Source organism: Hippocampus guttulatus, chromosome 4, assembly GCF_054856545.1.
Source record: "Hippocampus guttulatus isolate MCC_2025c chromosome 4, RoL_Hgut_1.0, whole genome shotgun sequence".
Taxonomy (NCBI): Eukaryota; Metazoa; Chordata; class Actinopteri; order Syngnathiformes; family Syngnathidae; genus Hippocampus; species Hippocampus guttulatus.
In genome coordinates this window covers 17,233,118-17,249,806 of record NC_141264.1, presented here as the reverse complement: position 1 = coordinate 17,249,806, position 16,689 = coordinate 17,233,118, and the positions used below count along the sequence as shown (strand labels likewise).

Sequence of the window (16,689 nt, the reverse complement as noted above, 5' to 3'; positions counted from 1 at the left end):
CTCGTCACGAGAATCGCGGGCGTGTTGGAGCCTATCCCAGCTGACCTATCCCAGGAGGCGGCGTACACCCAGCCTGAACTGGTTGCCAGCCAATCGCACACATCGACAGTCAACGATTCATCTTTGTATTGCAGTTCAAGAAAACTTGAAATCCTCAAGATGTGTTTCGATTCCTCAAGAAACACGGTGCAATTGCAAAAGGGTTCCATAGTCATCAATTATTGGAGTTTTAACTTGATTTGCGATAATGGTTGCTGGAAATGGGCCTTTGTTGTCAGTAAAAAGTGCTTTATTTAAAAATGAATAATAATTCTAAGTGATGCCTAACTTTTGAATGGTCATGTATAGTATTTCAAAATGTCCACATTTGAGATTTTTCAAACAATTATTTGAAATGACGCAATGATCAAAAATGTCAAGTCAAGTCAAGTCAACAGTATTTATAGAGCACTTTCAAACAGCCATCGCTGCATACAAAGTGCTGTACATGGAGCAATTTAACATGCACAATAAACAGTAAGACAAATCGGTAATAAAGGCGGTAGAAAGCACCAAACAGTAAAACCAAGAACAAATCTAAGTATGTGTAAATGTATTTAAGCTTCCCACTTTATTTCACAACACATTATTCTGTCTATTTCAATTCTATCAATGAACCTTTCACAGGAAATAATAAGCAGAAAAAAGCATGCCACTCCCAAACACTATTTTAAGTGGATTACAGTACACTGTGAAAAGCACTTAATGAGAGTGCACATATGGTTTGTACGAAGGCCTCGCAAGTGTGTAATCTGACCAGACTGTGGAGCAGCAGGTGGCTGCTCACAGGGGTTAACTGCTGATTAAGGTCAGACTGGAGATGCACACATTCAGACGGGGCAAAAAAAAAAAAAAAAAGCTTAAAATTGGCCAGATTTTGTCCGAAAAGCCATCACAGCACTCGGCTTTAAGTGTGGAGGCTGGAGAATGTGACTAGTGTTGTTGTGTTTGACAGGACAGAAAACAGCATGTTACAGGTGTCAGCCTCTCCTAATGGAGATCACATGAGGGCATCGACGACCTGCATCTTATCGTGCTTCTCGAGTGCACGACGGAACATGTGGAACATCCTGCTGTTTAGATCGCCAAGAGGACATCTAGAGTCACACTACTAACCGAGCCATCAAACAGGGATCGTGGTTTTTTTTCACCTCCAACTGGATCTCTGGATATAATCACAGTTTCATCAAATAAAAAATACGAATGCTCCCGGTTTCCCCGTGAGAGGAGGTAAGTGGTAACATTATGAATAGCCCATTCTGAACAAAAAAATGTAAATTACAGCAGTGAGAGGAAATGATCTATTTCAGTGTTTCTTTCCTTTCCTTAGCCGCAGAAGAGTAAAAGATTGTCCGCTGTTGATTGAGAAGTGCAAAATTGCTGCACATGGTGAGTCCAAATTATTTCTAAGGTATTTCATATGCAAAAGACACAGTTTGTAATAGACACATTTAAAATTTTACTCTGCTACACGACACAATCTACAGTACTTGGCTCCACTACAAGAGCTCTGGACAGGATTCTGCCTTTCTAAAGCTATAATGATGCTCCCTATTGATTGACACGGTCAGAAGGGTATTGATTCAACTGGCCGTTAATCATTGTTGTTGATGTTACAGTAACAGTAATGTACCAGATACTTCCAGGCTACTATTAGCTTTCTTGCTAACTATATATATCTACAGTGGTGTGTATGTATATATATACATATACACACACACACACACACACACACACAGTGATTGCTTTTTTAAAAATGCTATTATTTTTTTTCTAAATCACACTTATATTGCTGCTTGTTTGGAAATGTCAGCGTTTGGGGGAAAAGAGAAGAAAAGAAGTGAAGAGATTTGGAGTGCAGGACCAAACCAGTAGCGTTCATGGAGACAAGCTATTGGGATGATTTACCCCCCAATAATTACACCAAATGCCAAACGTGTCATTTTAGAAGTGTGTGTCCAATTTCTAGTCCTTCGCATAAATCAGTACCCAAAAAGTAGCTCTCAGTTTCAACGTTCTAGTCCCAAAATATTCATTTTAAGTTAATCGGAGACTTCATATTGCCCATAGGTGTGAATATGACTGTTTGTCACCTACCTAGAGAGGATAAGCAATATAGAAAGTGAACGGACGGCTGAATTCTTTTCCTATTCAACTGTTCAGGAAGCTGAGTGGCAGCAGTGGAGTGAAAGTGAGGAAGACATCGCCTCAGAGGAAGAAGAGACAACATATGTAAACATCACTTTGATTGTCCTTAAGCGGCTTATGTAGGAATAAGTAACTGCTGTCTCATCTTGAAGAACAGAAATGATGTGATCGCTTCTTCTTGTCCCAGCAGGAGTGCTGTGTCAACGGCCAGAGCTGCCATCCACGACTGAATAGTGACATTGAGATAGTCAGGAGCCTGTATTCACACAATTCAGTCACCGTCGGGTAAACATTGAAAGAAAAATCAATCATGTTTCCACTTAAAACTTTTCTGCCTTTTAAACTCCTGCGTACATTCTGCGCTTTTCAGGGAATATCAATCAATTGATCAAGTGGATGTTGATCTGAACATTAGTGCCAATATTTTGAATGTAAGTTCAAAACTCATTTTCTTTCCAATTCAAAACATAATGCAGACTTCCATTTGCTGTGCTGCGAACCACACACGTTGTTTGGTGTCCGTAGGAGGACGTGGCTAAGGCCTGGGGAGTTAATATATCAGAGCCCATCGTTGTCCGCATGCACTTCTCTTTGTCTCAATATCTCGATGGGCCCGGTGAGATTCTGCACTGCTCCTATTACAATCTATCTGACATCAGCGTTCTTCCGTGATGACGACCATACACGATTTCTCACCGTAGAACCATCGGTGGAAGTCTTTCAGCCATCTAATAGACACCATTTCAATCTTGGAAAGCAACTGCAAAGGTAGGAGCATCATTTTATGTTCACATATTCTGTCAGAAAGACTAAGCTTGTAATATTGGCGCGCAGCGTTTTAGCCATCTTCATCTCCCGGGAGTGGAACCATTTGACGAATGAGAACATGATAGTGAGACAGAGGAGAAGACACAGCTGGTTCAGGCCTGGTGGAACTATGAAGAAATTCCGTGCAAGACTCAGCATCTGGCTGCCACTCTCGAGGTAAATAGCGTCCAGTATCTGATGTTGCTGCATGTTCCAGGCTTTTCTGATCACCTCTCCCCCTTAGATCAAACACACTCCAAGATCGCAGCCTGAGGGGAAGGATTATTTTGCCCCCCATGAAACTGAACCATTTCGTCAATCACACGACATCCTATAACATCAAGAATCCATCAGGAGAACTCTTCACTTACACACCTAGTGGAAAGGTCGGTTCTGCCTCTTGAAGATATCCAAGACATTGACGGTTTAAAAAAAAAAAAAATGGGTGAGGCCTAACCAGTGACATAATTTTTGTGATCTTTGCCTCGCTTATAAATAAAATGCATTATTATTATTATTCATATAAATTAAAGAAGCAGGGTGGCTGAAGTGCAGTCAGGGCCTCCAAGGACTTCCTTGCTGGCCTGAACACAATCAGAAACACTGCCGTACATTTACAACTTACCTGAAATAGAAATAATGTATTTCCAACAGTCACTTTTATATTGTTAAATGTAAAACTGCTATAATGGTGGCCCGCTGGTCCAGTGGTTGGCGCGTCGACATCTCAGTGCCGAGGTCGTGCTTTCGATCCCGGCTTCCTATGTGGAGTTTGCATGTTCTCCCCGGGCCTGCGTGGGTTTTCTGCGGGTACTCCGGTTTCCTCCCACATTCCAAAAACAGGCATGGTAGGCTGATTGAGCACTCTAAATTGTCCCTAGGTGTGAAGTGTGAGCGCGGATGCTTGTTCGTCTCTGTGTGCCCTGCGATTGGCTGGCAACCGGTTCAGGGTGTCCCCCGCCAACTGCCCGAAGAAAGCTGGGATAGGCTCCAGCACCCTTCGCGACCCTTGTGGGGATGAAGCGGATCGGAAAATGAATGAATGAATAAAACTGCTATATTGTAGTGAATGCTCCTGTGACTTGAATCTGAATTTTATTTGGGTATCTTCTTCCACAGAGGGTTGCTGTGTCAGGCGTGAAGTCGTCAGCTCAGCTCAGCACCAAACAGCTGATAGAGCTGCTGTTCTTCTCTCAGGCCATAGGGCACTGTAAGACCACCCCGACTCGGCATCATGGCTTCTTGGTGCAGGTAAAGCAAATTAAAGCATGTGGGGGAAGGCAACTCTACACTTGCTTCTGTCATATTGCGTGAGACGTTCATGTTTGGAATGAATTTGCAATCTGGTTGGTTGAAGAGTCAGTCCCACTGTCCAAAATAATTGAAGTTACATCTGCCAGCACTAATTGTAAACATCTCGGGCAGATTAGATTCACACGATAACACATACAAATGAAATCAAACCGGATTCCACTTTGATGTGCGCACAGGTTATGAGGTACGCAGAGCAGAGAATACCCACATTGAATGATTACTGCGTGATTTGCGACGAGAAGCATGTTTTCCAGAATGGTCCCATGTTGAAGGTAAGCCTTTGCAAACATTAAGCTGCACTGAAACAAATTAATAAGAATTCCCTTATTTGAATTGCAAGCCTGCCGTTTGCACCAGGGAACTGTGCGTCTTTTCCTTTCACACCATGGGAGCGATGTCAGGCGCCACAGAGGAGGTGGCCACCGGTGCAGAGGTCAATAACGCACCCCGTCGTTGTTTTCACATCAACTTGGGATGATCCGTTTTCAAAAGGATTTTTGCTCCACAGGTGGTCGACTTGCTGGTGGCAATGTGTCGGTCAGCTCTGCAGTCGTCACGTAAAAGCATCATATTTGAACCGTACCCATCTGTCGTTGATCCAAAGAACCCCAAAATGCTGGCCTTTAGTCCAAAGGTATCACCAGAACTCGGCTGATATTGACGCTTTGATCTGAAGATTCGGTGCATTTCGTCAGTGCATTTTTTGTTTCATCACAGAGAAAGAGCTATGAAAGGTTGGAAAAAGCTCTGGACAGTGTCCTGCTGGTTAGGAGCATGACACAGGTCAATCCTTCACTCCTGTCATTAATTTCACATGTTTGGCTTTGTTTTGACTTTGTGATCATTGTCACGCAGGGTTCATATTCTGAAATCAAAAAGCAGATGGACAAGATAGACCCTCTCGCCCTTCCTTTACTGCAATGGTAAGACGCAAAGCATATTGAGCTTCACTCTCGTCGATTTAACAATGTATGTATTTCCTACGTTAGTGGTATACAGTTTGCATTATGGTGAGGAATGTATAAAATACGGGGTGCTTTGAAAAACTGACATCATTTGAAATAGAAACGTCTGACAAATTGTGCAAATGAAGTCCATCCATCCATCCATTTTCCGAACCGCTTGATCCACAGTGGGGTCGCGGGGGGTGCTAGAGCCTATCCCAGCTGTCTTCGGGCAGTAGGCGGGGGACACCCTGAATCGGTTGCCAGCCAATCGCAGGGCACACAGAGACGAACAACCATCCACGCTCACATTCACACCTAGGGACAATTTAGAGCGTTCAATCAGCCTGCCATGCATGTCTTTGGAATGAGGGAGGAAACCGGAGCACCCGGAGAAAACCCACGCAGGCCCGGGGAGAATATGCAAACTCCACACAGCGAGGCCGGAGCTGGAATTGAACCCGGTACCTCTGCACTGTGAAGTCGACGTGCTAACCACTGGACTACCGGGCTGCCCGCAAATGAAGTCATCTGGAAGATTTCTTGTCAACGTTCCAACAATACAGTGGTGCCTTTAAATTTATATTTGAGACAGATAAAACTTACAGGCATATTCTTTATCCTCAGCCAAAAGCGATTGATAATAGAGACGCTTACTGAGCCACTTAGTTGTGAAACTATTATTTCTTGACTATACTTCCCCCCTAGTGGCCACTCCAGAAATAGCCACAATGAATTAATCATGATCCACAAAGGTTTTCATTTTTTACATTCTATTACCTTGTTATAACTACATGTGTGAAAGTAAAATATAATGCACGGCAACACCACAAAAAAGTCTCCCATAGTTTCAATCAAAACCAGGCATGATTGTCTTTGTAAATCTAACCATATGGTGCAAGCGTACTTAATGTTCTGACCGCTTCGAGGATCAAACATGGCCCATCAGAGTGAGTCTATTCTCTTTGTTCGTATGTTTGACATCAGGATTTTATCGAGCAACAGATCTCACATTGTCAAGCTTCCCGCCACCAGGGTAGGACAGTGCAGTCTTTCACTTTCAGTAGCAGTACATGTGGCTAGTGTAGCGGCCCCGGGTTAGAAAATATAGCAGATGACGTTGAAGTGTTGTGCTTACGCCGTGTCTCTCTTTTCTTTGCTCGCTGCACAATAGCAACTGTCATTTATGCACACGCCTCACCAATTCCTGCTCATCAGCAGCCCCCCGACCAAAGAGGCTCGTTTTCAAACTGCACGCAAACTCTACGGCAGCACCTTTGCCTTCCAGTGAGAACATTGGTGGTCATTCTTTCACATCGATGGAACACATAGGTCCTGATTCATCTAATCATCACAATAATTTTTTTTTTGCTTTCCACAGCGGTTCCCATATTGAAAACTGGCATTCCATTTTAAGAAATGGACTTGTGAATGCCTCCAATACTAAATTCCAGGTAAGGGGATGACGATTCTTAAACTTTATCTGATGGACTCGGGTTCACCAGCACCGTGTCGATCTTTCGGCATTGTGATTTCCTCGGGATGTTTGTTGGAGACGTGATTATTTGCACATGTAAACGCGCACAGCGATAGAAATGAAGAGTTGCAAATTGATATCTGTTTCCTGCCATGTTCAATCATTTATTCATATATATGATCAGTGTCTTAACATTGTGTGATTTCAGATGTATGTACCCCTTCACATTAATCAGTACTCAAGAAGTAGCTCTAAGTTTCAAAAGTCTGATAACGTTTCAGCGTTGTTGGTCGTTCCACTTGTTTCTTTTGAAAAGATGCATGGAGCTGCGTACGGCAAAGGGATCTATTTAAGCCCAATCTCAAGCATATCGTTTGGATATTCTGGTATGATTTCACCTACGTTCATAAAAAAATACAAATAAAATTGAAGTCCTTCTTTAGATTCCTGTAAGGTGTGCTCTTTTCTGTTCAGACATGGGCAAGGGACAACACCAGATACCCACGAAAGAAGAACTCCTGAAGAAATGTAATCGGATAAATAGAATCCAACAAGTAAATCACTCTTTATTCATTTTTAATTTTCAAAGATGTCCATCCTGACATTTCATATTATATTATCTCATTGCTGTAGGAGCTCCCTTGCAGGTTTCTTCAAAGTAGGAACCTAAACTGTGCCGCACTTTGTGAGGGTACGTATGAGCAAAATCATTTGAAATTGTTCGCGACACTTTCTCATAAATCGGGTTTGCTCCCTGGGTTTTCTTTTCACAGTCATCACGTCAACGGATCTTAAAAAGCACGGGAACATCTGGGTGTGTCCCATACCCGACCACGTGTGCACACGTTTCCTCTTTGTGTAAGAACAACCAAACGCAAACTCTTTTGTCCAGATTGACTGACACACTGCTCAATGCTTGCACTGTCTTTCTGTGCCTCAGGTATGAAAATGGTTGTGTGGGAGATGTCCACATCAACACTCAAGAAGAAGAGATCCAGAGTCAAATTTTAGAGGTCATTGCAACCAAGCCCAGCTGAAAAAAAGTACTACAAATCATGGAGGACATGGAAAAGTGTCATTACACAACATGAAGTAGCATTTTTCCACAGAGGTCTTGTTTTGAGAGAAAAAAAATTGTCTAAACTAGAATTGAAAGATTTCTTTGGTTTTTAAAATTTGAATTAAGTTACAAATGTTTTTTTTCTAAGTATGAATATTTCAAATTGTTCTTTCGTGTGTTTGGTGTTCAAAAAGGCAATCACAACTTCAAAGCAGCGAAAATCAACAAGAACAACTAGAGGGCCGAGTAATCGCCTTTAAAAATGATCACATGTTCAAGATGATGCTTGCTTTTATTTCTTATAAAATACACAAAGTCAATCATAAAGCTGCGCTCATTGTTCATTTCAGCAAATAACCGGAGATGCATCCCATCCCGTGAGGCGGAATGGCAACATTATAACACTATTGTGCTTCCATATGAGCCCCACAGCTGCCTCCCCAATTTTCTCCCGCCAGCATTGTTGACATCTGAGGACAAAGCTGTTTGTTTTCTTTTTTTGGGGGGTGGGGGGTTGTTTTACAGACAAAAAAAAAAAAAAACATAGCTGCTCCAAGGTTTAAATGTTCTTATTAATTTACAGGAGGCCCAAAGTGTCCCACGTTTTCTGGGTCAGCCCAGCAGGCGACTTAACTGACTAAAAGGAGGACAAATGTCTGTATTAGCCCAAAGGAAGACATTTCTTAAATACCATACGGCCCCTTGTAAAGGGCGCAAAGGACAAGTAAAGCCATCGAGGATGTAACTCTCTTATTTATTAAAACAGGAACATCAAATTGTTATTTGAGTTAAAACAAGTGCATCCGTGCATCTCATCAAATGATGTGTATTCAGCCGCTTTTTTCAAGCAACCGCATTGAAGCTTCAGGGTCTCGCCAAAGTTGCTTGTCAACCCGATAAATGACATTAACGATGGAATTCAATGAGGCAAAAATGTTGCATGTGCCTTTAAGAGCTTTTTGTGCCACTGCACTGTCGGAGCCTCACGTGTGGTTGTGGGCATCAGCTGTCCTCGTTGTTGAATGGCGCAAGGACCTCTTTTCTTTCACGTTAGAGGGATTCGACAAAGAAAGTCCTTTTTACTACTCCTTTGCAGTCATCTGAGAATGAAAGAATTGACAGAAAACGAAAGTTTGGATTACGAAGCTGTTTGATTCTGGGGAACTCTTTCAGAAAGCGCACCAATTATTTAAAGAATTCATTCCTCTTTTTACCTTTTTTTTTTTTTTTTTTTTTAAAGAATGGCAGAGGCCATGGCTCAGAAGGTGTGTCCAAGTACTTCACTCAACCCAGCCATCCAATCTTTACCTCCTATACTCGGTCTGAACAACTTCAGGAGAGTCAGGCGCACGGAGGACAGCGGTCCCTATCCCATCCCTGGACTCGCCACAGACTTTCTCCACATGCGAGTGAGAGAAGGAAGCAAGATCCGCAATTTGCTGCGGTTCGCGACAGCTCGCATGCGAGGCGAGGGAAAAGACAGCCACGGGCGGTCAACGAGACAGGTTGTCTTCACTGGCTCAGAAAGAGGGGTCACCAAAACCATCACCTGCGTGGAGATCCTCAAACGGAAAGTAGAAGGACTCCACCAGGTGTCCAAGCTCTACTACAAGACCGTGGATGAAGTCTGGGAAGCGTCACAACACGGAGCGCCAGATGTAACCATGCAGAGGACGGTCCCTGCCATTTGTATCTTGCTCTCCAAAGACCCTCTCAATCCCCACGAGCCCGGATACCAGCCTCCCCACTCAGTTAGCACTCCCACAGAGGATACAGGGATGTGCGGAGCGACGCTCTGGCCGCCTCATTGCCCCACGGTAGCCAAGAGATTCTGCCGGGAGGACGAGAGCAAATGTGTTACATGATCTCCCAAACGGAGCCTCCAAACAGATTTCTGCTTTCAGCATGTTGGAGGTTCATTTGTCAAAATATGTAGACATTCATCTCCGAAAATGCTCCTATTACCAGAGCTGTGTAAAGTCCTTGAACTCCTTCTTGAGAATTATTATCGAACAAGCGATATATCTTCAAGTTTTTACTGTTAGTGGTAACAGCATTAATCTGTATTTAATAATATAAATGACTATTTTGACCGCTTCATCTTCATGATGAAAGCCGTCACTCGTGTGACTCTCCACTTCATCTTGGCTGACACTGATAGCAGTGCTGACTCTTGTTGTCGATTTTGCCCATTCAGTGTCAGCGTGGAAAAAGAATGAAATCTTTGGAAGCTTCAATAAAAACAGTTTCTTGTCCTCTCAACCTTTCGTCTTCTCTGCTCTACTGGAATAACTTGATTTTCTCACGGCTTGCCAACAAGTGTATTTTTATTTATTTATTTTTTAGATATACAGTGATCCCTCGCTATTTCGCGGTTCGTTTATCGTGGCTTCAGTGCATCGTGGATTTTTTCAAACATATTCATATTCATTAAAAAAAATTCACATACATGGAGTACAGTACTGTATATGTTGCTCTATGTGACTCACTGTTGTTTTGCTGACTTTCGCAGCTTCTCGTGGACCGTTTGCGGACTTAAAAAAAAATATATATGTTAATTGGTCGCTACTTTGCGGATTTTTGTTAATCACGGGTGGTTTTGGTCCCCATTAACAGCGATAGGGATTATTGTATACAATTGATACACTGCTGTGGTTAAAAACTCTTACTGGTGGAACGTCATATCATTTAAAACAATCATCATTCCTTTTACAGTCCCTTTTACAGTTTGTATACCACACACACACACACACACACACACACACACACACACACAATGGCCTCAAAATCTGATTTATCAGCAATCGGTTCTATAGCCCCTCATGATCTTTTTTGAATTGGAAGGATTTCACTGTAATAGTCTGCCATCAGATTAAAACCCAGAAACATTAACTAACATTGAAAATGAATGTGAGCAAAGCTGCTTACTATCTCCGTATGGATGTGAAGCATATTATCGTATTATTTTCTATAAATCCAGGACTAGATATTAACATTAAAAGGAAATGGAGAAGTAACACAGAGGGCTAACACTTGTGTTTTACATACATGAGTGTGTAGTACAACAAAGTATTACAATGGAACAAGGAATGAATGGAATTATTTATTTGCAAAATTAAAAAGAAAACAAATGATGTGTGATCAGACATTGTTCAAGTACTGTCCTACGGGAACGCAAAGGTTTTGTTCTTCCATGTCACTTTAGGCCTCGGGGTTCCGTGCTGATCACCCCCCCCCCCCCCCCCCCCAATCTCTATACACAACCAGAGGTTTGCCACAGTTGATACGTTGGTAACATGACATATTCGTAAATAGGTGTTAAATTAACACTAAATATCAGTTATAACTTTTATTTTCTGGAATGTCCAATTAATCAAACGTAAAAAAGAAGAGGTGATAAATTTACTTCGGTGTGCCTGCAAACTTGATTGATACGTCATCAATCATCCCCTCTCTCACTGATTGGTTGATTTCTTAACATCCTATTAGAGGTACAAGATGCTGCAAGAGAAAGCTTTTTTTTCATCGGACAAGACGTTTTTTTTTTAAACTGCGAACTCCCCTTTCAAGACTTTTAGGAGGGGGCTTGGAGCTTTTACACACTAAATATCTCTATTGTTGCACTACAAGTATACAGCGTGTCAGCACTTGTAGTTCGAGGTCAATTTGGCGGGGTGGGGGGGGGGGGTTGCACATGCGCATCAGGAACTGATGACGTCTGAGTCTGGCTAAGCGGCGTTGACTGAGCTTCCTGGTAGGTTAACTGACCGGTCGGTCGCAGCTTGGCTGTCCTGCATCATGTTGAGAGCAGCCGTCCGCCTGTCTTTCTCCGGTGTTCGGAGTTTGACACGTACAAAAGCGGTTTGCCAAGGTACTTGTCACCAATATTTGCTCGGCGTTGTTACTTTAGGAGCTGAGGAAGGTGTTCGTGACCGGTGGCGGACACATCGGTGTACCCTCGCTGCTCCCGTGCTAGCTAACGTTAACACGTGTAACGATCGTTTACAAATATTTAATTACGCCTGTCAATGTTTTATGCGATAGAGTACAGATTCAAACTATGAACAGCCGTTTCACACATGGGCGTGGTGGCCTGTTAACGCCTGTTTGGGTAGCTTGTTTCGGTGTGTGTCCTTGCCGTGACCCAGTTGAAAGTGTCATGCTCGGGGCCTAGTGGTAGTGCCGCTAATGCTAACGCGTTGAGCGAACAGAGTTCAAATCCATTTTTGCCACCGGGTTGTCCAAAATGTTTATATGACGTCTTAGTGTGCTATTGACACGCGTATTTGGCTAGTGTTGAATTTTATAAATGTGATATTTTAATTTGTCGGCCTCTAGCTCTTGTGACCAGGACGCCCGTAGCCATATATTGATCAATTCCATTGTCAGACGTTCTTTATTCCAAAGTAGAAACTGTTGTATTTTTAAAACTATGTAAGACTTTACTGTTTCTGTTTTACTAGTTGTCTGTCGTTCGCTGTGGACAGCGTGCCTTTCAGTTTTACGTACAGTGCATTAAATTGAGATTATTTTTATCACTGTCTTCTATCAGGTGCGTTGGCCTCAAGGTGCTATTCACATGGGAAACAGGAGACCGACGAGGAGTTCGATGCACGCTGGGTAACCTACTTCAACAAGCAAGACATTGATGCGTGGGAACTGCGAAAAGGTAACCTCATCGCCAGGGTCAGGAGAGTTACTTTTAAATGTACCTGTACTCCAATTCAGGTACTTGTAACCTGTTAAGCAATGTGGTTTGATTTACGAACTGTCCCACAAAGCAACACCTCACTTTGACAGACATGCATGGATCGATGTATCGGTAGACACGCACTTCATTCATTGCATGAGAGAAAAGAGATTTGCTTTCTCCATGTTATTGTTATAAACAGTGATACTGGGAAAAGAGGATGAAAGGGCACACATTAAGCTTATGAAGGCAACATTTGTTGCCAGTAGCCCCCCATTTACCGCCCCAATCTCACCTACACACATGCACACACTGCGAAAAAACACTTTCGTACCAGTGGCAAATTTAGCCTGCTTCCACAATCACTGTTTGACAAGACAACAACAACAAGACACCGCTTACTTTTTAAAACTGTAATCATAAGATAAGAAAACCTTTTAGTCTCGCAATGGAGAAATTCCAGATTCACAGCAGCAAAGTTATGAAAGGAAGAAGTAGAACAACAAAATGTAGGAGCTGCTGGAAAGGCAGCCACTCACGCGGCGCCATTTTTGAAGTCAAAATAACAAAAATAACACAACACAACACATAGGGCACAGACAGTCGTGCAATCTTCACCACTTTTCTGCATACACTTTGTTCTCTGAAGCAGTTATAGATGAAAGAGGAGAGGATCAAAGTGTCCTTTCACCAGTGGATCAGAGACGTCATGCTGAAAATGTGCACACGTATGCTACAAGCTAAGTTTTGAAAGCAAACACGAAGCTGTAGCGTCCATTGACAAAAAAGAGATTGGCTCACATCTCCTGTCCCATGTAAATCCACTTCAATTCCAAGCCACGACTCCCAGTTCCACATCCGCATCGGCGCTTCGCGCTAACGCTCCTTTCTTCTCATCGTCGGCTCCTCGTAATCATGCTTCTATTACTGCGTCAATTTAAGGTTGTCTACATTCACATTGCAGGGCATGATGCCCATTTCTATGTGTTTATTTATTGTTAAATCCTATCGGTTTGTTGTCATTCACTTTACAAAAACAAACGTGACTCCTAATGTGAAGGGAACTCATCTGTGATGTGTGACGAGCATGCACACCAAACATGATGTTGAGTGCACACACACCAAAAAAAAAAAGGTAATGTTTAAGAATACATTATGGAAGTAAATATGGTCCTGCATGTAGTGTGGCTCATGTTAGATTGACAAAGGAGCATGGTGGGTAGAGGTAGGAATATTTTCAGGAAATGAGATGACGCTCTTCAATCTCATTTTATGGAGAGTTGGCGACGTCTGCTAAAGATTACATCACGTCATTGCCGCACTTAATTGAAGCGTCTGCATGACTAAATTACTACTATCACCACTTTATAGCTTCATATTTTAAGTGGGATCAAATGTAAAGTAACACTGTTACTCAAACAACTTCGCAGATCCACAGACAATTGTCAGAAGTCTCCCGAGCACTTCCCACGCCAGTGCAGAGTGCATGTTTGGCTTTTGATGATTTCCAGGTCGGATGTGAAGGGAGTGGTGCTCCCACTGAAGACGCATTGCATACGTATCCGATTTAAATCCGCATACAAATGAGGGTTGGGTTTGGAAAAATCGGAATTGTACTGTTCACATTGCATGAAAAAAATCGGATATACTGTATGTCGCTTATGGGTTGAAAAATCTGACTTGACCTGCAGTGTGAACATAGCCTAAATGATCTACTGTGGTATATTCAATCTCATTTCAAGATATGTCAAAATAGAGCAATAGAGAATGACACACCTGCAAATTCATTGTGCCAAACCGTCGATTGAGGAAGAGCCATGGCACTTTTTAAGGAAATATCAGCCATCCATTTTCTATGGTCCTTGCCCTTTCACACGTGTTCCAATTTAATTATATTGATCATTTTGTGTCACATTAAAAAATGTGCATTCCATCTGCCAATGGAAATGTTTCAACTATCACGTTTATATCAATAATGTGTCTTTCAGGGATGAACACGTTGATTGGTTACGATCTGGTACCTGAGCCAAAGATTCTTGAGGCAGCGCTGCGAGCTTGTCGGAGGTTAAACGACTTGGCCAGTGCAATTCGAATTCTCGAAGCGGTTAAGGTGAGAAGACACGTGCCAGTGACCATCTTCTCTTTAGTTGATTGATTATTGAGCATCTCTTGCCGGTTGACTCCTCAAGGATAAAGCTGGCCCACACAAAGAGATCTACCCATACCTTCTTCAAGAACTTAGGCCAACATTAGACGAGCTCGGAATCTCTACACCTGAAGAGCTCGGTATCGACAAAGTCTGAGTAAGTTATCTGAGCCGACGTTTTCTTGACTTGTATCGCTAGAGGTCAGTCTCCTGCAATGCGGTTTGTTTATCTTCCAGATCAAGTGGAATTGGAAGTCCGAAGAACGCAGAATCTCGTCTATCTACGTTTGCCTCATCCGTCTGATATTTAAGTTTGCCTTTATTGAGTTCTTTTGCTTGTAAAATATTGATGAACCTAATAAAGGACAATTTATCTGTAGTGTTTGTCACAAAATTTTCAGAATACTGTTTTAAAAGAAAATGTTGAGTACTTAAGGAAGCAATAGATTCGTTATGAGTTGCTTCAAGAGAGGCTGCACTTGTTTGGAAGTGCTTATGTGAAGTTCACTTGTCGCCACCAGAGGCCAGCATTTTCACTTTATTAAAAAGCCATTCAACTGCTTTTGTGGGTTTTTTCATTTCAGGGACAATGTTCAATGCAGAGATTTAAATAAACATGTTCAAATGGCACGTTGGTTTTACAGTGTAATCAATTCAACACGTGAATTAAAGAATCAAATCAATAATATACCATCATCTGATGTGATATATTGTTGGTAGTTATTGGCGATTCATGTTAAATGTTGTTAAAGCAAAAATAGGAATAAATGAGACCTCTGTCAACAAACTGCACTTTTTTGCACTACTTTGTGTAACATGGTCATGACATCCCAAAAATGGATCTGTCACATTTGGTGTACATAATTCTTTCGGAAGAGATTGAAGATAATTTAACAAACATACAAAGGATATATTTTTAAAAATCTACACAACTCTTCAAATGATTTTTTTTCTGGTGTGAGATTTGAAAAATTAGACCAAGATTCAGCTCTTCTAAACCTTTTCCACTATTATGTGATATTTGTTTAACGTATTCAAATGTTTTGCCAATCGAACGGCTGTAAATTTTGCTTTCATCAACCAATCAGAGGACGGTAAAAGGCTGACATCATCGAGGGTGCCTCGCCCTGTGACGTAAAATTTGAAATCTGATTGGTTAAAGAAACACCCGTCTTTCCATTTTCTGCTTATCGCCTTATCCTCACAAGGCTCGGGGGGGGGCGTGCTGGAGCCTATCCCAGCTGTCTTCGGGGTACGCTCCGAACTGGTTGCCAGCCAATCGCACGGCACACATAAACAAACAACCATTCACGCTCACAATCACACCTACGGACAATTTAGAGCAGTGGTTCTTAACCTGGGTTCGATCTAACCCTTGGGGTTCGGTGAATCGGTCTCAGGGGTTTGACGGAGCCTCTGCCATGGAGGTTAAGAAGACACACCAGACTCACATGTCAATTAGTTATGACACGCCCGCTTGGCCATCGCTGGCTGCAGTGTAGATGATCGCATTACATTGCTTGTCCAATCAGTGCAGCGGGAAATTGAGTTCGCTCAGTAGTCACCGTGTGACTGTCATGATAGTACGTTATACAATTTTAAAAAACTATACTTATGCCATGCAATTTTATTCACTGTTTTTCTGTTTTTAATAAATGTGTTTTTTCATGTCTTGAATTTGTAAAAATTTGTAAATATATATATACTGTATATATATTTTCTTTTCACTAATGAAGGGTTCGGTGCATATGAACGGGTTGGGTACCTCTAACAAGGTTAAGAAACACTGATTTAGAGTGTTCCATTCACCTGCCACCCATATTTTTTGGAATGTGGGAGGAACCGGAGAAAAGACGCACAGGAAGACGGGAGCCGGAATCGAACCCAGGATCGCAGCACTCCAAGGCCGATATGCTAATCAGTCGTCTACCGAGCTGTGACAGAAACAACAACTACCAATTTACAAAGCTCTTAGCATTTATTGCCAAAAACATCCACAGCCAATGGAAACATAACAAAATGAAGCGAATAGACTGTTTGGATTAAATTAATACATTTGCATTG

The 16,689-nt window shown here is 42.2% G+C and overlaps 3 protein-coding genes across 3 annotated transcripts; all 3 read left to right on the top strand.

Moving 5' to 3' along the window:
• Positions 1–883: 883 nt before the first annotated feature.
• On the top strand, positions 884–9,017 carry LOC147206259 (protein mono-ADP-ribosyltransferase PARP6-like). Its single transcript, XM_086109785.1, has 23 exons — positions 884–1,269; positions 1,370–1,428; positions 2,203–2,271; positions 2,378–2,472; positions 2,558–2,618; positions 2,713–2,803; positions 2,889–2,955; positions 3,022–3,171; positions 3,239–3,380; positions 4,114–4,245; positions 4,485–4,580; positions 4,649–4,741; positions 4,817–4,942; positions 5,026–5,091; positions 5,164–5,231; positions 6,240–6,288; positions 6,427–6,539; positions 6,634–6,706; positions 7,046–7,115; positions 7,204–7,283; positions 7,363–7,420; positions 7,503–7,587; positions 7,670–9,017. Exons 2-23 carry the CDS (start codon positions 1,426–1,428, stop codon positions 7,764–7,766), a joined length of 1,884 nt encoding a protein of 627 aa, XP_085965911.1. The 5' UTR covers positions 884–1,269; positions 1,370–1,425; the 3' UTR covers positions 7,767–9,017.
• A 13-nt stretch (positions 9,018–9,030) lies between these two features.
• LOC147206258 (ribonuclease P protein subunit p25-like protein) lies at positions 9,031–10,051 on the top strand. Its single transcript, XM_086109787.1, has one exon. The coding sequence runs from the start codon at positions 9,031–9,033 to the stop codon at positions 9,652–9,654; it is 624 nt and encodes a 207-aa protein (XP_085965913.1). The 3' UTR covers positions 9,655–10,051.
• Positions 10,052–11,512: 1,461 nt separating this feature from the next.
• Positions 11,513–15,255, top strand: cox5aa (cytochrome c oxidase subunit 5Aa). Its single transcript, XM_086110010.1, has 5 exons — positions 11,513–11,660; positions 12,342–12,458; positions 14,468–14,589; positions 14,669–14,782; positions 14,863–15,255. The coding sequence occupies exons 1-4, from the start codon at positions 11,588–11,590 to the stop codon at positions 14,780–14,782; spliced, it is 426 nt and encodes a 141-aa protein (XP_085966136.1). The 5' UTR covers positions 11,513–11,587; the 3' UTR covers positions 14,863–15,255.
• Positions 15,256–16,689: the final 1,434 nt, after the last annotated feature.